The sequence below is a fragment of the Salvia miltiorrhiza genome, chromosome 2 (genome assembly GCF_028751815.1).
Source record: "Salvia miltiorrhiza cultivar Shanhuang (shh) chromosome 2, IMPLAD_Smil_shh, whole genome shotgun sequence".
NCBI classification, from domain to species: Eukaryota; Viridiplantae; Streptophyta; class Magnoliopsida; order Lamiales; family Lamiaceae; genus Salvia; species Salvia miltiorrhiza.
The window spans coordinates 65,760,949-65,782,592 of record NC_080388.1 but is presented as its reverse complement, the minus strand read 5'-3'; the positions used below and the strand labels follow the sequence as shown (position 1 = coordinate 65,782,592).

Below are 21,644 nucleotides of genomic sequence, written 5' to 3'. Positions count from 1 at the left end.
AAATACCATAAAGGATAAAAAAATACAAAAGAAAAACTGTAAAAAGAAAAAAAAGAAAATACTAAAAAGAAAAAAAAAGTAAATATATAAACCAGAAAAGGAAAAAGGAAACATAAATGAAGATAACAGGAAAAGGAAAAAAAACATAAAGAAATGAAAAAACCAGAAAAAAACCTAAAATAAATAAATAAAAGGGATTTTTTTTGGCAAAAAACCTAAAAATGAAGAAAACAGGAAAAGGAAAAAAAACATAAAAAAATGGAAACAAAATCAGAAAAAAAAACATAAAAAACGTAAAAAAAAAAAAAAAAAAAAAAAAACAGGAAAAAAAGTCGAAAAAGTGGGGGTAAGGGAGTTTCGAACACGTGACCCTCCGAAAAACAATGAGGCACTACCGCCTACCACTGCACCACTTCATTATTTTCTCCATTGTCTTTGAAAAACTGGCACATATACGTGCATAAATGGGTCAACCGACCGCACCCAATAATTTGCGATCAAGAAATATGTAATCCATTTCTTGGATTATTTGGGCCTTTTTATCGGCAAAAATGGACTTATCGAAAGAAAACCCATTTCATTCATCACTATTTAGCACCGCGTGAAGTGGGGCCCAGTCGAAAAACTTGAGGTATAAATTTGCTGAGAAGCAAATAATTTCCCCTCTTTCAGCGAAAGCATTTTCTTTTTGTCTTTTTTTCTTTCTTTTTTTGTTTTTCTTTTTTTTTTCTTCATTTCCCCCCTTTTCCTCTTTTCCCTCGCTTGACGAGCCCTAAACCGAGAAAATTTTCCATATCGATCATTTGATTGATCGACTTTTAGTTGAAAAATCAAGCAAAAAAATGCAGAATCAGAGATTGAAGCAGCAACAGCATCAGGCGTTGATGCAGCAAGCGCTTCTTCAGCAGCAGTCCCTCTACCATCCAGGCCTCTTAGCTGCTCCGCAGGTTTTTATTCTTATTTTTTTGTAGTTGTTTAGCTCCTTCTGTTTTTAGAGCTAATTGATATTTTTGTAGATTATTTGTGCATTTCGTGATGCTTCGGGTGTTGATCTAGGTGTTTTTTTTTGTTTGTTGGTTCACTGAGATTTTACGTAATTGGTTGCTTTAATTGGGTAGCTTTTGTGTGCTTTTGTCGTGTTGCAGACTTTAGTTTTTGATTGGTTGGTCATAGATGGGTTTTCTGAAATTTGGATGGGTGGATTTTTGGTTCCATTTTGTCGTTGTTTGTTTATTGAAGTGCGGATTGAATATGAGTGCGATTAGGTTGTCGTGGAGGAAACTGTAGTTCATCTAATGACCTATTTTGCCTTCCGTAAGATAAGCTAATTCAGAGTCGTTTAGGAAACTGCGTTATGTTTAATCCAGAATCTCACTTACCTCAGAATTCAGTTATTTTCTAATAAATAGTGAAATCCATTCTTAAAAGGGTTGTGAATGTAGGGAGAAAGATAGTGCATAGGTTTATCTATGTTCATTTGAGAATGTGTTTTTTTACTAGGTGAGTAGTTGATCTAAAAGGCCATGTCATCGCAAGAAGAAGTTACCTGGTCAATGAAGAAAATGTTTTGATAGATTAACAGTATTATTTAAATAAATTTAAAACGGTGGACTCGAACCCAAGACCTTTGGACTTAGGCATTAAGTTCATCACTAACTTGGAAGTGGATTTGGTTAAGTAAATACAATATCACTGCTCATGCAAAGAGAGAGAAATGAGAAGCAGACTGTGTTGCTGGGTAAGCATATTTTCCAACACTGCAATCAATTGGGTTCCCTAACAAAGGATAAAATATAGTTGGTTCAAAGTTCATCAACCTGATCAAGAATTCTTTTCGGCCAAGGAGTTTAGATCAAATTTTGGGCTGGAAGTCTAAAACAGATGTAATATTGGTGCCTGATTTTTGTGCCTCCCACTATTTCAGAAAGTATGTGGTATTTCACATGTCACATGTGAAGCAGATTTGGTGGCATTTTAGTAGTTTCTGTGCATTTTAGAGTTGTAAATCTGATGGAACTTGAATGGATTTGCTTCGCATTCCTGCCTATATCTTTTCCTTCCAAACTTTTACAGTTTTACTTTTGCACACATGGTGTTTTTATCTTTTCGTTTTTTCCTTTGGGTGATTGGTTGTTTGGCCGTTGGTTTGGAAATTATTTTTTTTCCTTTTCACCTTAATTCATTTTCGCTTCTCCATTTACAGATTGAACCAATTCCTAGTGGAAATCTGCCTCCTGGGTTTGACCCAAGCACATGCCGCAGTGTGTAAGTGTTTGTTTAAGGATTTCTTTTTTTTGGTTTTGTCTTACCTTTTTTTTGTTGTGTTCTGTGATTAGCTTGCACATACTGTGATGTTCTAGCCCAACATTTCAGTTACATAATGATTTAAATAAGTTTTTGCTCTGAAATTAGATTCACATATGTATGTATTCTAATAATCTATTTGATGCTGGCAGTCATATACGGCCTCTTTTTATTTACCCTTTTTAGGAATACTCTGGCACCTTCACATATATATTCTATCTTGCTATTAAATGTGCTATCATTTTGTCATTCTTGGGAAGATTCTTATAAATTCCTTTATTTTTCTTTGTTTTCTTTTCTTTTTAAACTTCTAGGTTTTTTATTTTTGAGAAAATGCAGGTATGTCGGGAACATTCACACGCAGGTGACAGAACCACTTCTTCAAGAAGTTTTTGCAAGTACTGGTCCAGTTGAGAGCTGCAAGCTTGTTAGAAAAGAAAAGGTGTGACTGCTCTTAAATATGGCCTTCTGGTTATTCACATACTTCTAAATTTAGGATTACGTTAACATTCTCTGCTTTGATGTTATGGTGCAGTCATCCTATGGGTTCATTCATTACTTTGATCGTAGATGTGCTTCACTTGCAATATTGACTCTCAATGGAAGGCACTTGTGAGTAGTAATTACTGAAGATTCAATTTCAAAGTGCTGGGCGGTTCACAATAATATTCTTTTGTGAATTTCAGGTTTGGCCAGCCTATCAAAGTTAACTGGGCATATGCTAGTGGGCAGAGGGAAGACACATCAAGTGCGCTTCGTCTTTAATGTTTTTATACATGTGGCATCTACTAAATTAGCTTATGATTTTGCATGACCACTGAGTGTCTCATTGAAGTTTATATCTATTGGCAGGTCACTATAACATTTTTGTTGGTGATCTCAGCCCTGAGGTTACTGATGCCATGTTGTATGCGTGCTTTTCTGTTTATTCTAGCTGTTCGTAAGCATCTTTCCCTCTCTCAAATTTATTTCTTTTGCTCATGTTTGTCAAAGTAATGCTTTTATTGTGGTCATGTGCTCATTAGTTCTAAGAGGTATTGACTATCTCTTTTTATCCTAGTGATGCAAGGGTTATGTGGGACCAAAAGACTGGCCGTTCTAGGGGGTTTGGATTCGTCTCTTTCCGCAACCAACAGGTATATTTCTTCATGTGATATCTAAATTTTCATTTTCATGATACAGAATCCTTGAGTTAGCCTCTTTTTTTTTTTCCCTCAGGAAGCTCAAAGCGCAATAAATGATTTAACTGGTGAGAATGGTTTGGGTTAATTCCTAAGAATAAACATTGTCTGTTTCGATTAACAGAGATCTTAAGGTTGCTTTATATGGAAACTTTGCAGGGAAATGGCTTGGTAGCCGGCAGATACGTTGTAACTGGGCCACAAAGGGTGCTGGTACCACTGATGAAAAGCAGAATTCAGATGCTAAAAGTGTTGTGGAACTAACGAACGGCTCTTCTGGTGAGTATGTTGGGGAGACTATAAGTTTTAGTCGTTGCTTGAAACTAAGAAGATTTTACTAACTCTTTAGTTGGTAGTTGCACACTTGCACTATTAAAATGCATGTTTTGACCTAATAACCATCTTTTTAGCCTAACATCTCTGAGGATGTTGTTGTTGGTTTCCCACTAGAAGAAACTAGATATCTGTTTCCTTATCACATTCCTTTCGTGCCTACTTGCTGTAGTACTAGGTGATGACTACATATTGGTTTGACCATATCTGATGTAGACTTGTACTTTTACAGAAGAGGTTAAGGAGGCAGCAAGCACTGATGCTCCTGAGAATAACCCTCAATACACCACTGTGTATGTCGGTAATCTTGCTCCAGAAGTAAGTCCTCTTTTGCTTGCTTCTCCACTACCCAGAAATAGATTGTCACCTATGAGTTCAGGATAGAACTTTATGTCCAAGTGCTGGGATATGCAACTCTTTAAAGGTCTAAACAAGCTATATAGAAGAGTATACAATAAGCCATGATATGGAGAAGTATGTGGTTCCTTTATGGTTTGCGTGATGATTTACTTGATTTGGATAGTTGATTGGACTGAAGGGATAGCAGGGAGAGCAATTTAATTTCAATATATCTCACCTGTTGACTAGTTTGACTAGAACTCTTTCAATTAGAAGCATTTTGGTTTCACAAAATTTATTTCCTTGGTTCTATTCTGCCAGGTAACCCAGGTTGACCTCCACCGCCACTTCCATGCACTTGGTGCGGGATCAATTGAAGAAGTTAGGGTGCAGCGTGATAAAGGATTTGGCTTTGTGAGGTACAGCACCCATGCAGAGGCTGCTATGGCCATTCAATTGGGAAATGCTCAATCATATCTCTGTGGCAAACAAATTAAGGTTTGTTTCATCCCCACTTGTCTGTAAGGTGAAGGTAACCTAAACTTGAACATCTGTCATCTCGTGAAAGTTGCTGTCTGACTTTGTAGTCCAAGACTGCCAAATGTAGAATTAAGAAAGTAAAATTGTGTGCGCGTATGTTGGCCTAGCGGTAGGTGGTTAATGCCCAAGGCCTGAGGCTTGGATTTGAGTCCACCGTCGTGCGGTCTTTAAATTTCTTTATTTACTTGTGTAATTTATCAAAAAAAAGTAAAATTGTGAATTTCAGTGGATTTACCCAGTACATTGCCACTTGCCACTTGCCACTTGCCACTTGCCACTTGCCACTTGCCATACTTCCTTCCATCTTTCCTTTCTTGCTCCATCACCTCTGTTTTGCCTTTGATTTCTGTTATTGCACTTAACCTCAAAAACAATGGTGACTCTGTTTATCCTTCATAATCAGCAGTTTATTATTCAATATAAGCTGTGGAATGTTTTGAACAAATAATGATCTTTCTCCCTCACGTTACACTTATATCCAAAATGTCATGGTTGTTGGAAGCAATATTTTTCGAATTTTATTGATCTTGTCACTTTTTGTTCATGCTTTATCCATTTTCAGTGTTCATGGGGTAACAAACCAACTCCGCCCGGAACTAGCTCAAACCCGCTCGTCCCACCTGTCCCCGCACCGCTGCATGGCCTCTCTGCTGCAGACCTTTTAGCGTATGAGCGGCAAATTGCAATGAGCAAGATGGGCGGCGTCCCTGCCCTCATGCATCACCAGGGCCAACACGCTCTGAAGCCAGCAACCATGGGAATGGGTGCAGGCGCTAGTCAGGCCATCTATGATGGTGGTTATCAGAATGTAGCTGCCGCCCAGCAGCTTATGTACTACCAGTAATCTGTTGAGATTTGATACGCATAATGTAGAATGTTCCGGCCTATGGCGCCCCGTGTGCGAGTTCTTAATATTTTCTAGGATGTTGTGTAAAATCTTTGTTTGCAGAGGGGGTGTCTTCTCAACTTATATTGTGCTGGCCTTGTGTTGTGTATCATCTTGCGCTATGTATGTTTGGAGTCTTGTAGGAATGAACTTTGTGTGGCATATTTGAGAAATTTGTCACTGTTTTTCCTCACTTTGAAGCTAGAAACACTCGGATTATATACTTCTTATTTTTAACATTGTACAATCATGAATTTTATTATGCCTTCATGTGATGATTTTATTAGTGTCTGAATTTGGTTATTGCTTTAAAGTTTAAAGCTATGCTACTCAACGCAAACAAGATTTTAGGGTATGGTGGAATATAATCATGATTTTGAGTTCACTTCTTTGATCTTAGGTATTTAATTACTCTACGATTAGATCGTAACAATGTAACTAATGAATTATTCTAATGAGTTAATATTGTCCATCGAATGTTCATTATTCTTTTAGGAATTATTTTATCAATGAAGAATGTTAATCCCATGAGCACATCATAGCTATTCTTCCCTATTTCGGTGGTATTTCATATTCTCAATCATTTAATAATGAGTTCTATTTCTGTTAATTTTTTGACAAAAAATGTCATTATTTATTTATTATTTTAATAAATTAAATTTTCTATGATTCGTGAATCAAATTATAACATGACAATTTATTAATATTCAAGAGAACAAGAACTGAATGAATATAAAAATTACAAGAAATTTATGAATTTTCTAAAAAGTTTATATAAAAATTAAGCTTTTAAAATTTCTGAAGGTCATATAAAAAAGCTCTAAAAGTAATATGCAAAAAAATATTCCATATGAAAAAATTCACAAAAATTTGGTAATAAAAAGTATAAAAAAGTTTAAAAGTAATACAGAAAACAGTTTAAGAAAATTCAACAATTTCCAACTTCCAAATTAATTTGTACTTTCGTACCCAACAATTATAAATTATAAAATGAAAAAGAAAAACACTCACGAAATTCTTTAAAAAATAGTCACTCTAAGTCCACCGGAATCAAAAAACCCTTCCCGCCTGTAAAACCCTAATTAACCTCAATCATCCTCAGAAAATCGTCATTTTCAGCTAGTTTCTCTAGCTATGGAGGTGGATATGGATGCTTCTCCCAGCTATTTCGACCCAGAGAACCTTAGCAGTAGAGAGCGTTTCCGTCGATACGGGTACTTTGTGTTTATTTTTTCCTATTTCTGTTTTATAAGGTAAAAGAATTCTTGATTCTATTGATTGTGGACATCGATTTTGCTGTATGATTGGAGTTTGTATGCGGTATGCTTGGAGTTAGGATCTGCACTTGCAACTTTCGAGCTCCTTAAGTTAGTGGGTGGCGTTTTGCAATGCTCGGATAGTGTTTGTTTCCTGAAAATTTGGGACTTTGTCTTTGTTTCCTGCTTCTTTTTGGGAGATGTATTTCCATAACTTTTTGAAGTTCGTGTAATGGATTATAAGGATCAGAGCCGGAGGTACTTTTATGGGGAGCTATATTATTTTTTTATACGCTGCATGCACTTATTTAAGAGCAGAGTGTATTAGTATTGAGTTACGGTGATGTGAGCTAACTATAGAATGTTGTCACTCCACAAGTTTTAAATTTCAGAGATATTCTAGAAACTAGTTATACAGGTGCTGTCTCTGGGTTTTTTGCATTTTATGTGATGGAATACTGGAGTTAAAAAGATTTCAACACGTGCAGGAAAAGACATCCAGGCTCTAGCCTGTCCCCTCATCATGATAATTCGGCTTCAAGATTTACTAATGCTGCACTATTTCTTGAAAACATTAAACATGAGGTCGAGATGCATGAGACGGATTTTGGAGGAACACCTTTTGAATCTTCTGCTAAAAGGAGATCTTACCATGATGGTTATGGAGTTTCCGCAGCTGATGGTCACACTGACATGATACGCAGGAGGGGAAGTGAATCTCTTAAGGTCTGTAAGAAGGAAGAAGATGAGCACATTGAAAGTGCTGATACGACTTTCTCTTTATTTGCATCTCTACTGGATTCTGGTCTTCAAGGTACTTAATCGTGTTGCTTGGCTTATAATTTTTCAACTTGTGTTGAGGTTATGTGGAATATTTGCAGCAGATACAAACATTCCAAATCATTATTTTAAACTGACTTTGGCTGACGTCTGGTGGAAGTTACTATACTATACGTCTGTTGGATATTGTTCTATGTACAATTATGTTGAAGTCCTTAATGAGCTGTTTGCTGTATGGAATGATAGATTTTATGTTGATTTGTTGATTAAATATGGATAATTTCTAGAGACCTTGATTGTGCAATTATTTTCCTCTCTATTGAGCCTTTTAAGCTGACGATGATCAGGCACATGTCATGAGATCTATGCACTGGTAACTGGGGAGGTAATAAAGACCTAGAAGCAAAGCATGATATGTTGGAGATAGGTGCTGAAGTTTCTGTGATGAATAATGGGTTTATTATGCAACAAGAAAGAATGTTAGTTGGGCATAGATGCATATTAAACGAAGCAATAAGATGGTTATTTTATTATTTTATGATAAATTAATGGGAGTCTTATTTTACTATATGCATCTGTAAGTCACACTTGCATTTTGGCCTATCTGTGTTGATAAGCAAATGTTCATTTTCTGCGACATTTTCAGACACATTGTTTGTTCTGTTGTAACATAGGAGCTTACTTACAGCTTTTGGCACATTTTTATGTCAATGGCCATATTTGTTTTGAGGAATTAACTTGTTAGTTTGCTGTTTGTGTTCTGCAGGGTTGATGCCTATCCCTGATCTGATACTACGTTTTGAGAGTTCATGCCGCAGTGTTTCAGAGTCAATTAGGTCTTTACTTGTGCACTTAACTATGACTGTCATCAGCTAAAAGATTTTTTTTCTTTCCTTCTTTCATTTTTTAGGGCGTTGGGGAGAATTTGTGTTTGGTGCATAGTTTCTCTTGTTATCTAGATGCTGTTCATATTAGTTACATATCATAATGTATTTAGATGAATGCTAAATAGCATCCTTTGTGTGTGAAGTGGTGGTTGATTTTTTTTTTTTGGCTGAACCTTGAAAAATCATTACCCATGCAAAACTGTCTCTATGACTGCTTATATTTGGCTTGTTCGTTCATTTCATGTGTGCCACTATTTGATCCCTTTGGTTGGTGAAGAAAAAGATAAAATAGTTTTTAGAGACCTCTTTGTGTAATGGTCAATCTGTTGTTGGGTGCAGATATGGTGCCAATGAGAGGTATAGAATAATCGAGGATAAATTAATGAGGCAGAAAGCTCGATTCTTGCTTGATGAAGCTGCTTCATGGTCTCTTCTATGGTATATATACGGAAAGGGTAATGTACTTTACTGAAATTAAATCTTTTTGTTCTTGGATCTCTTCTATGGTATATATACGGAACAGGTAATGTACTTCACTGAAATTAACTTTTTTTTGTTCTTGGATCTATTTCTGGAACTATCTTTTTCAAAACTCTTTACTCTTAACCTGATATTGTCCTGAAGCATCTTGTTATCTGTCTTAATATTGAATCAAACACTTCAGCCTTCAAGCTTGTTCCTTGTTTATTTTCATGTTAATGATTTTGTATTTCTGTAATGTTTCTGAAGGTCAACATATTAATCTAAGGTATTTTCTAATTTTCTTTCAGGAAATGAAGAACTCACAAATGATCTACTCCTGGTATCCATAATTTAACAACATCTTGTGTAGCATGATTGGATTTACTTTAAGTTTATGTTAGTTATTATATAGTTTTCCTTGGATCATCGCTGGATTTCTCAGTTCTGACATATTCTTGTTGGTTTTGTTATACCCAAGCTAAATGAATTACTTTATGACAGTTCCCAACAACTTCGCATTTGGAGGCGTGTCAATTTGTTATAGAAGATTATACAGCACAGTTATGCCTTAGGATTGTTCAGTGGCTGGAAGGTTTAGCTTCTAAAGCGCTTGATTTGGATAATAAGGTGATATGTGTACTGATACTTTCATGGCTGTACCAGAATCAGATAATTATAAGAATACGAGCATTTCACTCTTCTCTGTGGCTGTGCATGTGCTTGTTTTAGTACTGGTTCCTCATGGTGTCATTCTTTGTTGCCTTGGATGGATTGCCTCTTCTTGGAGTCATTGTATGTTATGTCAATAGTTTATTAATGTTATCTTCTGATAGGATATTCAATTCTTGCTTGGTTGCTTATTGGACATGTTCTGTGGCTAAGAATAATGATTCTGGAATGGTCATACCAAAAAAAATTATTCTTGTTAGGGAACTAAAGTAGTTGATAATAATATTGACATCGAGAAAACAAAGCGATGATGAGGTAGTACTGTTTATGGCATAGGATATTTTACCACCTTGTCTGGTGGAGCCTATAACTTATGAGAAATACTTCGTGCTAATCTGATGTTAAACTATATCAAGCAAAGGGATATGTATATTTAGGGTTGCATAGCGTATTTGTTATATACTTATATAATCAGGTGTAAAGTTAATTCTATTAGAATAGTCTAACTTATAGACAGGTCATACTTGAATGTATTCTCTAAATCTTCTGATGTCACTTGTCAGTGGAAAACTATATTATCTTTGTTCTATAGCCTCCAGCTATGGAGTACAGAATCAAGACCAGTAACTACATGCATAAGTTAATATTAGACCTGCCAAATTCGTTAAGATATATAACTAAGTTTCGAATTTGTAGCTAGTCATAATTTTACATTGGACTGAGTACTATCTGCTCTTGGACCATAGCATTTACAGCAGTCCTGTGCCTCACGTCAGTACAATGCCCCATGCAAAGTTTTCTGAGGCTTCGAAAGACGACTTCCTCATGAAAAATTGTCAATTTTCCTTATTTTTTTCCCTTCAGGTCAGGGGGTCTCATGTTGGCACTTACCTCCCAAGCTCTGGATTTTGGCATCATACTCAAAGACATCTTAAAAGAGGTGCCTCAAATCTAAAGACAATTCATCACTTGGATTTTGATGCACCAACACGTGAACGTGCTCAGCAGCTGCTTGATGACAAAGTACTTTTCTGCACAAACAGTTTTGGTATATGAATAAATATATAGATAAGGCCAAACTGTCGCTTCACTTACATCAGCCACCATCTTTTAATCTATGGTTCTTTCTGTAAATGCTTAACTTGTTTGGTTGTTAGTCTCCAATTCCGTCACAATTGTTTGTTTATTCTTGTTCTTTGTTGCTTTAACTCCTTGTTGTAATATAGTGCTGTTTTACATCCTTGTAAAGTGATTGTTAGTCTCCAATTCCATCACAATTGCTTGTTTATTCTTGTGCTTTGTTGCTTTAACTCTTTGTTGTAATATAATGCTGTTTTACATCCTTGTAAAGTGATTGTTAGCAGAAATTGTATTTTCGTTGGGTTTTTACCTGGCAGAGCTGTATGGAGCTTATCAGAGACTTTCATATACTGTAGATTTTTTAAATAAAGTTTATGAATAATACTAAAATTCTATTCAAAGTCTCTCTTTAATGCTTAATAGTTTTAGATGGTAGCTAAAATCAATTAACCAGCAATTATTTCAAGAATGTCAATACAATCAAGAGACAACAATAACTAAAAGAATGCAAGAGGGCATTGGATCTTGTAGTTTCGTTTGGGAAGAAGAAAGAGAATGTAATTAAGATAAATAGATAATAGGAAAAAGAAGTGCGGAACATAGTATGATGATTTCTACTGAACTTTACAGAGGTTAATTTCCTCGTGCTATTACTGAACTTTACAGAGATTTTCCTTGTGTTTATCACACTGTTTTCTGTGCCTGCATCCTGCCGTATTCTTTTTCCTTTTGTCTTAATATTTTTCTGTTTCCTTGGGATTTCTGAAAGTAGAAGGCTGTTTTTTGATGAATAGTGCTGCCTTCTCATATGATGTAACACTACTAATTGTTAACCATAATATGGGTTCCACATTATTATGTCAAAGTACCTTGTATTGGTCATAATTGTTGCATGCTGATTCATATTAATGTGTGTCTTTTTAATAATAGAAACAAGATGAAGCCCTTTTGCAAGATGTCTGGACTCTTCTGAGAGCTGGGAGACTTGAAGAGGCTTGTAATCTTTGCCAGTCTGCTGGACAGGTAAGTTCTTCAGAAGTTTTAGATTTATTTATCTCTGTTCTTTATTCCAAATGCTGAAAACCAGACTTCCTTATGCCCGGTGGAAACTTTGCCTTGGCAGCCATGGAGGGCTGCAAGTTTATGTCCTTTTGGGGATTCCAATTTATTACCGTCACTTGAACTCCTAGAGAAAAATGGCAAGAACAGAACGTTGCAGGCCATTGAACTAGAAAGTGGAATTGGTCATCAGTGGCATCTTTGGAAATGGGCTTCCTATTGTGCATCTGAAGTAAGTAGTACGTCAAAGTCATTGCTTTACGGTTTCTCATATGAGATGTAAACAGACATAGATAAACTGCTGGATTTTATAAAGCTGCTTCTTTAAATAGTAACGGACTTGGAATCTGCCATTGCTTTATCCAATCCTTAAATTTCCTCTCTCTTGAGCTTCCTGTATTGAAAACCACTTATAAAATTTAACACATTTAATTTGGGATGCAAATTTACAAATTTTTATGATGTGCATGCCTGCATAGTCATGGTCTATATTGTACTGTTGAACTGACATTGATCTCCTGGTTTTGTTCTCTTTGAGAAAATTGCTGAGCAAGATTGTGCAAAATATGAAAGTGCAGTATATGCAGCCAAATGCAGCAATTTGAGGCGCCTTCTTCCAGTTTGCACTGACTGGGAGGTTTGTCTCTCTAAATCTGTGGAAACATTTTAGTACAATTTTCTGGTCCCCCCAATCCCCCACCCAAGATAAAAAATCAAAGATTCATACGCATGCACTTACTGTGAAAGATATGCTCCCACTGCGGTACCTCTTCTGTGTTGTGCTGGTGGTAGTGGTGTGTCTCTTTGGTGATATTTCCATGAGAATCATACTTTCTACTAAGACTGTGTTTACTTTGATGGATAAATTTATCCATGGAAAGGGATGTATAATAAGAATTTATGCCTTTAAATGTGTCCTTTCTTTTCCAACATTTTACACAAAAGCATTTTTCCTTCCTTATTTTCACTTCAAGAATGGATAATATTATCCCTCTATTTTTGGGTGGATAATATTATCCATCCTCGAAGTGAAAATAAGGAAAGAAAAATGCTTTTGTGTCAAATGTTGGAAAAGAAAGTAGACATTTAAAGGCATAAATTTTTGTTATCCGTCCTTTTCCATGGATAAATTTATCCATCAAAGTAAACGCAGCCTATGTGGTAAATTGAGTTTGTAGGTATAGCACTTCTGACGTACTTGTGCTTTTATTCATGTTATCGTTTTGTCTTTCCAGTCTGCATGCTGGGCAATGGCTAAATCATGGCTTGATGTCCAAGTTGATATACACATAGCTCGCTTGCGACGAGGTGAAGACGATCAATTCAAGAATTTTGAAGAAGCAATGGAGAGAAGTCCAGGACAAGGAGATCTTGTATCTCAGCCCAGTGGACCAAATAGTTGGCCACTTCATGTGCTGAATCAGCAACCAATGAATCTTTCGTCACTGCTACAGAAGCTTCATTCAAGGTACATGCATCTGGCTTCTGGAATTTAAGTTTTCCTTTATTGTCAACAACTGATATTGGCATCTTGCATATTATTAGTGATACTGTACATGAAGCTGTTACTCGAGCATGCAAGGATCAGCAAAGGCAAATTGAGGTAATAAGCTTTGCAAACGGGGCATTTTTCTGTGCCTCAAGTGATTAGTTCTTCATAGTTGTCAATCCCATTTCATATTACTAACTGTTCACCAAAATGACTGAATTGACATTATACCTGCAATTGCACCTAGAATTTGGAGTTAGTCTTTGATTTTTTTTTTATTTTTTTTCACTTTTCTTCTTTTCATTTCTGCATTATGGCTTACTGAGGCAAAGTGAAATGACCTACTCCGAGATCGATATCGTGACATGGACAAAATTTACCTTTTTTAGGTCATATGCTGACACATTTTTTCACTTCATGGACATGGACAAAATCTCTTTTATTTCTGCGAATTTCCGATATCACACAATATGCCAGTTTACTGGTACGAATCATGACAATATCCTTCATACAGATGAATCTTATGTTAGGAGACATACCTCATTTGCTAGACCTCATTTACTCTTGGATATCACCTTCAGAGGATGATGGAGATATTTTCAGGTAGTACTTACAATCTGTCACTATATAAATAAATGTAGATGCATCACTGAACCATGCGAATCTCATTATTTATTGTTTGGGAATAATGATTAATATAACTCTGTTGGACATGCGTCCCGTTTCTCAGGCCTCATGGTGACCCACAGATGATGCGCTTTGGTGCACATTTAGTGTTGGTGCTTCGCCACTTGCTCGCAGATCAATTGAAAGATACTTTCAAAGAGAAGATTATGACAGTTGGTGATTTAATTATTCACATGTGAGTGGATTGTTGTTTAGATGGTCTGATGGTTGGCTTCTCTAGATGCTAATATGTCACCCTGAAATTTATTCTCCCTTTGGGTTTGTGTGTTTTGTTGGAATATGGTCTTTCAGGTATGCAATGTTCCTGTTCACTACCCAGCATGAGGAGTTGGTTGGAATATATGCTTCTCAGCTTGCCCGCCATCGCTGTGTTGATCTATATGTCCATATGATGGAGTTGAGGCTTAATAGCAGGTATGCAGTGAAGGGTACTAATTATGATGTTTTTGATTTTGTTATGTGATTTTCTTTTATCTACTTTTTAGAATTTTAGTTCTTGGCCTTCACAAAAGAATGTTTCTCATCCTACTCTATATGCATTGGGAGTCATTACATTCAAGACCCCTTGGCGCTAGATGGATACTCTATCAATGGGTGCCGTATATGTACAATAATGTTGCTGTATAACTGGGATTGTATGAAGCATCATTCATTTTGTCTTTTCATCATATAGCTCCTGAATTAGTAGTATAATTTCTTCCGTGTTCTCCATATACAGTGTGCATGTCAGATACAAGATCTTTCTTTCAGCTATTGAGTATTTACCTTTTTCTCCCGATGAAGGCTTGAAAGGCAGTTTTGAGGAAATCATTGAGAGGTACCCTTTTTTTTTTTTTCTTGTTCTTTTTTTCAATTTTGTCATTGGACGAACTGCTCATATGGTCAATGTTTTGGCATCACAGAATTTTGTCCCGATCTCGTGAAATTAGTGCTGGAAAGCATGACAAGTCCTCTGATGTTGCAGAGCAACATCGCTTGCAAAGCCAACAGAAAGCTATGGTTGTTCAGTGGCTTTGCTTTACCCCTCCTTCCACAATTAATGATGCCAAAGCTGTTACTACAAAACTTGTCCTTCGTGCACTAATGCACAGGTAGTTGGTTTCTCTATCCTATTCTTCAAGTAGTTCAATTTTGAATGAAATCTGAACTGTAATATTTTCACAGTAGGCTGAAATTTCATTGAATCTTCTGTAATTTTTAAAGTCCTGCATTTTCTTTGTGACATTCACACCACATACTTACATTGTATCACTTGATTTACTTATTGAATTTTGTCTATTACTACTTTTCTTGTCTGCTTCAGTAAAAAGTGTTCTATAAAGTGCACACCTCTCGATTTTTTTGCTTCATTTAATCGTAATTTTCATTTGTGTGTTTGTTTATTTATTTTTATTTTCATTTTAGTTGTTTGATGGGTTGCTTTTGGTGATATAGCAATTTGCTGTTCCGGGAGTTCGCTCTTATTTCTATGTGGAGGGTAGCTGCAGTACCTATTGGGGCTCACACGGTGCTTAGTTTACTTGCTGAGCCTTTGAAACAACAAACAGAAGTTCTCCGTTCTGATGAGGATCATGATGTTTCTGAGAGTTTCAGAGAATTCCAGGATTGGGTATATCTTTCACATTAAGTCTGGCTGTTAGTGATAACATAATAACCTCTATTGCTGACTCCTCTGGTCTTGTAATAATCAGAGCGAGTACTTCTCTTGCGATGCAAAATATCGCAAGTGGCTAAATATCAAACAAGAAAATGATGAGGTTTCACCTGATGAACTTTCACTCGAGGAAAAACGGAGCGAAGTTATTGCAGCTAGGGAATCTCTTGAGTCTTCATTTTCTCTGCTACAACGTGAGCTATTTCACTCTGCTGGTCTACATTTCATGATGAATATGTCCAATGGGAGACATCTAAAGAAAACTGTGTGATGCTGCAAACTAACAGTTGTTCATACTTGTAATTGTCATTCAGGAAACAATGATCCTTGGCTCATTCCAACTCAAGATCATTTGCACGAATCGATGGAACCTATGTACCTGGAACTGCATGCTACAGCTGTTTTATTACTGTCTTCTGGCGAATGTATGACACCTGATGTTACATTGTGCACAACGTTGACAAGTGCCCTATACTCATCAGTAAGTGAGGAGGAAGTTCTGCATCGACAATTGATGGTAAACATTATACTTCATCTTGAAATTCTTTCCTCTGTTTGTAAGGAATTTGAGCAAACCATATGTGCCAGATTGCTGCTCTTAAGCATTTATCTGTATAAATGTTACTTGTGGCTGAGCTATCCTACTATATTTTGGTGGATGCCCAAACGTAGTTCATGTGATTTGCTTCCCACTCTAATTGTTGATTGAGTTATTGACATGTGCTTGAACTGCTCCGTCCTTGGCAGTTCTAGTTGTAGATGCTTATTAATCTTTTGAATTTGGGAAATAGTTCATGATAAGGAAAACATAAATATAAATATAGCTTAGCCATTTGCCTACATCTGAGGATAAATGCTGTAATGAAAGCAGCTAATATTATTTTGTAATTATTGCATCAAAACCTGCTCATATAGACTGGAAAACAATGACAAAAACAATAAATCACCAAAATCCATCAAGAACCAGATTATATATAATCATAAATTCTGAATGACAATTTTTAAGAATCAACTTTGAGTTTATGAGTTGTATCTTAATCTGCAGGCAAATGTGGCCATCTCTCCTGGAGACAACTCCTGTATTGAAGTTGTTCTTCGCTGCATGGCGGCAGAGGGCGATGGGCTTGGACTACATGACCTCAATGATGGTGGAATTCTGGCTGCTGTCGTGGCTGCTGGCTTCAAAGGTATAGGCTGTCCAAGTTATGGTCATCGTCTTATTGCAAGATAGGCATATTGGACTTAACTGATTTCTCTTGGACAAGAACTACTTGCTGGGTCAATTTTAAATCTGCATGGGTGAAATATATGGTTCTCTGTGCGGTTGTACCATAAGGTCTTTTGTTGCCTCTGTTTCTGAGCATTACGTGGGTTCTTAATTCTTAATGTCACTGACCTAGTTGATTTCAAATTAGAGTGAAAATGGACAACTTTGATTCAGATTAGTCTTTGTATCTATAGTCAGAATTGCTTGCATGATTGTTGTTCAGTTCTTTTTTTTTTTTTTTTTTTGATGAAATTACATTATAAATAATACAAACCACACACACACCCCACCTAGTGGTTATTGTGGCCGAGAGTACTCGAACCTGTGACCTCTTGGACAACAGGCAATCACCCTAACCACTAGGCCATCCCAAGGGGACATTGTTGTTCAGTTCTTGATATATATATGAGGTGTGCACCACTAAATAAATTCTCTATGTCAGGAGAGCTTGCTCGTTTTCAAGCTGGTGTAACATTGGAGATCTCCCGCTTGGATGCTTGGTATTCAAGTGCCAATGGTTCTCTGAATGGACCAGCAACATATATAGTTCGTGGCCTGTGTCGCAAGTGTTGCATTCCAGAGATTGTTCTTCGATGTATGCAGGTAATGCAAATTTCTAATTATTTATTCCTGTCGAGTTCAATCAGGTATGGATAAGTGTTGCGTTTGTTTAAAATTCTGCCTTTTAATATTTTTCATACATGTTATCAGACTATTCATTGCATAACTTCACCATTTTCTATAGGGCAAATGTGCTTTTGATACTTGTAATAAATGTATTTGTGGATGTTATAGGTATCTGTTTCACTAATGGAGTCTGGCTATCGACTAGAGAGGCATCACGAGTTAATTGAGCTTGTCACCTCTCCTGAAACTGATTTTCTCCATTTATTCAGCCAGGGGCAGTTGCAGGTAAATTTCCTCTCGACTTTTCTACATCCCCCACTGAACACAAGGCTAACTTAAATGTCTGAAGGTGTTTACTATGTGATTGTCTTTTGACCACAACATATCATGTTCTTTGATTCAAACAAATGAACAAATAAGACCTCTTTCTTTATTCTTTCTCCAAATTCACCTCTTTCTAAAGCCCTCCTTGAGCTACAAGTTAAAAATTTATCAGGGTGATTAATATTGCACATACGTGTACATGCAGGAACTCCTCATGTTTGAGAGAGGGTATGCAATAAGTGAGATGGATCTTGAGTAGTGTAATTGGGAATTCCCTCTGCACACTGGGCAGCAAAGCAGGCTGAATTCTTTTCACTTGCATAGACACATTCACAGAACAAGAGTGAAGCAACATTACAAGTCACTACTATGGTACAGAAATTCAAAGCTCTAATTTCATCTCATAGCCCTTCATTAAGATCTAGTCTGCTGATCTCAGTTGAAATGTTTATGGCTTGTTCGCATGATTCACACAAAGTACAATGTAATCTAGTGAATGCATGAAGCTCTTTTTTTCTATATTTTTTTTTTTATGCATTGATTATGACTTGTTATTGTAATGCCGTTGACGATGGTGATCGGATTTCGTTATTCATTTATGTGATAAAATTTTATGATCGATTATTTCACATGATTTTAATAAGGGAGGATCAAGGCAAGCATGGCTAATAGCCAAGACAGTGAAATCTGATACATCCTTAAAACTAAAGCGCTGTCTTTTTTAACAAATTTAAGCACAACGCCGTATTTAAATATGGAGCTCCATCAACCGCAGCATTACCAGAACCTATTTCTGACATAGAGGAGCAGGAACACCACTCCTAGAACAACAGCAACTGGGGCCCATTTCCGAATCAGAGCCTGATCAAATCAAAGAGAATTTTGAAGTTACAACCTGCTTTTTAATATTGAAATCTCTTTCATGAGGATTGATGCCTTCAAATGGTTCATCAGATTTTTCCCAGGATTCTAGAGAAAATTATCAAACTGACCTGTCGATTTAAGTCCTTTGCCCTATCTGCATACATGCGGGATTCAGAAGTCAAGCGACTGGACATCTGGCTAACCTCTGCAAAGTATATATCGGAAAGATCAACTATTTTAATGCACAAAACATATTGATCCCAAGAACTGAAAACATAAGACCAAGGCATGATAATGCCAACTACTATCAAGATGCCTAGAGCTCCCAAGTAAAAATTTCCATAACACAAGTGTTCAACTAGGGGAAAGCATGCTAACAAGTACAACTAAGCTGCTAAGCCAAGTTCATATGAATATTGACAACATGAAAAAATTGATGAGACGATCACTTACGGTCCAACTTTTCACCAACACCAAGAACCTCTTGTACATTGCGTGTCATTATCTGGTGAACTTCATAGAGTTCATCATTCAACTTTGAAATATTACGCTGAGTCGTAGTATCCTGGTACAGTTTCTTTGTTTTCTGTATGAATGTATCTAGAAAATGTCATAGAGCAGATGATCAAAAAGATTGAATATGAAAAGAAGTAACAAAATATTACAACAAATACAAATAACAGAAAGCATATTACTGTGCAATAGCTTACCAAATTTGATAAAAGCATATGGTCTTGCAGCAGTTTCTATCTGATTCCCATATACGCGTTCAAATTCATTTTTGAGGTCTTCTAGATATTGAAAGGCAAGTTTCTTAGGATAAGCACGATCGCACATTGTCAAATAGCATACACGTTCTTCAATGATATAACTAGACTCAAGTTAAGGTCTTAATTTAAGTGAAGGAGGAAAAACTGATAACACCACCAAGTCTGAAAATTATCTGATGGCATGCTAACAAAACCATCACACCAAAGCAGCAATGGACTTTTATTACATCAAATGCATACAGAATAGGGTTAGGAACTGAAAATATCAATTGATGTGTCAAACATGCAGTGATACATGCATTTCCGTTACTGTTCATAACCTGAGGAGCCTTGATAAGCCAAGAACAGATTCAGTGGCAACTGCTTTAATATTTAATCATTCCCGAAATGAAGATTTCAAATGCAAATGGTGTGAAATTTATCAAGTCAGAAACAATGTTGAATGGTTCCCTTTATTACTAAACTTGAATGAGTAAACTGGAAATGTAGGTTTGTCACTGATAATCATTTTGCGAATTGAGTACACTCAAAGTTGTCGCCCACTGTAAACTCCAAGTCCCTTAATGAGCACAAGCACATAAAACTTATAAAACTCAACCAAAATGTGCACAAGGATACTGGAATATATACGGCCCTGTTTCAATTGACATTCTCGATGGCTCATTCTGTCCTCTTGCAAGGTTTTTGAACAAAGTTTTAACTTGCTGTTTGTAAAAGTCAGCATCTGGCACGTCACGACCATCATCCAATCCCTCTACTAACGGAAGGCCATCAACGGCACGAGCTATCATTGTCAGTTTCACCATCTTTCTTACGTCTTACAGCTGCGACATAATTAATATAAAAATAATTAGTCTTGTGATTCAAATTAAATTTGCAAATGAATCATATATATTTCCAACAGTTCAATAAATAGATGTTTTTGCATACAGTTCTACCATTATCTTAAGAAATGGAGATGAGATTAGAGAGGAAATCAAAAGTTTTCGGAGAAAAACTTCTATTGATGACTTGATGTCAAAATACCTAGAATTATCAAAAGGAAGAGACCATACCAGCATAAATAATAGAACAATAATGTGAGCAGTAAAACAATTCAGCGTTCCTTTTCTAGTCCATTTTCTAGTCGTGATGAGTTGTACATTTCATACTAGGGAAAAGGAAACAGGCTTATAGAACATCAAGCAAGCAAAAAGTGGCAAACAAATGAGGAATTACTAGTGTGAGCACATCGGGCAAAATCTAAGCCCTATGCAACAGACTCCTCAGCGGCAGATCAGAACATAAGATGACCTAGTGTTCAAATTCAACACATGTCAAACAATGCTGAGAAGATGCACTACAAATTCCATGTCTTGCACACTAAACAAATACTAACAGCATATATAATCAACAGCTCTTATTTCCGCTCACTTCATCTCTGTTAATTTCTGATTTCTGATCGAACAACAGCAACAAACACTTACACATCTCAAAACCTCGGCTCATTTTCAAAACAAGTCAATCCAACAAAACACGCACCACACACACAGGCATTGGAGCTTAATTTCAGGACCAGGACATAATCATTAGAGGAAACGGATAGAATCCGCCATCACAGCAGTCAGAAACAGAAATGCATAAAAGAAGTTGCATACCGAACACATGCGAAGGTGAGCGCCTCGTTTGATGCGTACGCAAATACCCGAACTGCAGTTGGGTTAACCAACAGCAACAAATCGCAGCCTTTCAATCGGATCGTCGGCCAGAAATTTGAACGATCTGCGGGAACGATTTGTGATGAATAAAGTACAATTTACAGAATTTGATTTTGGGGGAAATGCAATATGAGAACAGAATTTTGGGGTTTTAGCGGTAACTATAAATGGATATTTTACCATGGGCAAATCTGAACAAATGAAAGTAGAGGAAATATATCTGTTTAGTTGACTCGCCACTAATAATTGTAAGCAAAATTAAATAATTAAATAAGGCACTTATTTGATTTTTTTAGGTTATTCCTTATAATTTTGTTCAACTAATGTCATCTGTTATAATGTCCATAAGCTAATAATGAAAGTCACTCATTCAACGAATTGGGTGTAAACAATTTTTATCAAATTGAGCTAAAGATTTAGCAGCTCTATTAGTTGATCTATCTACATCATAAATGGAGTATTTAGCCATAATCATAATCATAATCATAA

At 36.3% G+C, this 21,644-nt stretch overlaps 3 protein-coding genes across 3 annotated transcripts; 2 read left to right on the top strand and 1 right to left on the bottom strand.

Annotated features, from left to right (window-relative positions):
- The first annotated feature begins 527 nt into the window (after positions 1-527).
- On the top strand, positions 528-5,845 carry LOC131013100 (oligouridylate-binding protein 1B). Its single transcript, XM_057941110.1, has 12 exons — positions 528-947; positions 2,204-2,265; positions 2,644-2,746; positions 2,840-2,916; positions 2,991-3,052; positions 3,157-3,244; positions 3,365-3,440; positions 3,523-3,553; positions 3,645-3,764; positions 4,051-4,136; positions 4,479-4,655; positions 5,260-5,845. The coding sequence occupies exons 1-12, from the start codon at positions 843-845 to the stop codon at positions 5,539-5,541; spliced, it is 1,269 nt and encodes a 422-aa protein (XP_057797093.1). The 5' UTR covers positions 528-842; the 3' UTR covers positions 5,542-5,845.
- A 746-nt stretch (positions 5,846-6,591) lies between these two features.
- Positions 6,592-18,448, top strand: LOC131013098 (nuclear pore complex protein NUP107). Its single transcript, XM_057941108.1, has 24 exons — positions 6,592-6,797; positions 7,328-7,653; positions 8,386-8,455; positions 8,846-8,961; positions 9,277-9,308; positions 9,470-9,595; positions 10,502-10,660; positions 11,648-11,740; positions 11,841-12,008; positions 12,315-12,413; positions 13,012-13,244; positions 13,322-13,379; positions 13,780-13,868; positions 13,996-14,127; positions 14,244-14,366; positions 14,671-14,769; positions 14,855-15,043; positions 15,387-15,561; positions 15,644-15,800; positions 15,921-16,123; positions 16,652-16,793; positions 17,316-17,476; positions 17,669-17,785; positions 18,030-18,448. The coding sequence occupies exons 1-24, from the start codon at positions 6,718-6,720 to the stop codon at positions 18,081-18,083; spliced, it is 3,201 nt and encodes a 1,066-aa protein (XP_057797091.1). The 5' UTR covers positions 6,592-6,717; the 3' UTR covers positions 18,084-18,448.
- Positions 18,426-21,518, bottom strand: LOC131013099 (25.3 kDa vesicle transport protein SEC22-1-like). Its single transcript, XM_057941109.1, has 6 exons — positions 21,096-21,518; positions 20,077-20,282; positions 19,399-19,559; positions 19,142-19,288; positions 18,817-18,893; positions 18,426-18,685 (listed from the first exon to the last, which is right to left on the bottom strand). Exons 2-6 carry the CDS (start codon positions 20,262-20,264, stop codon positions 18,602-18,604), a joined length of 657 nt encoding a protein of 218 aa, XP_057797092.1. The 5' UTR covers positions 20,265-20,282; positions 21,096-21,518; the 3' UTR covers positions 18,426-18,601.
- Positions 21,519-21,644: the final 126 nt, after the last annotated feature.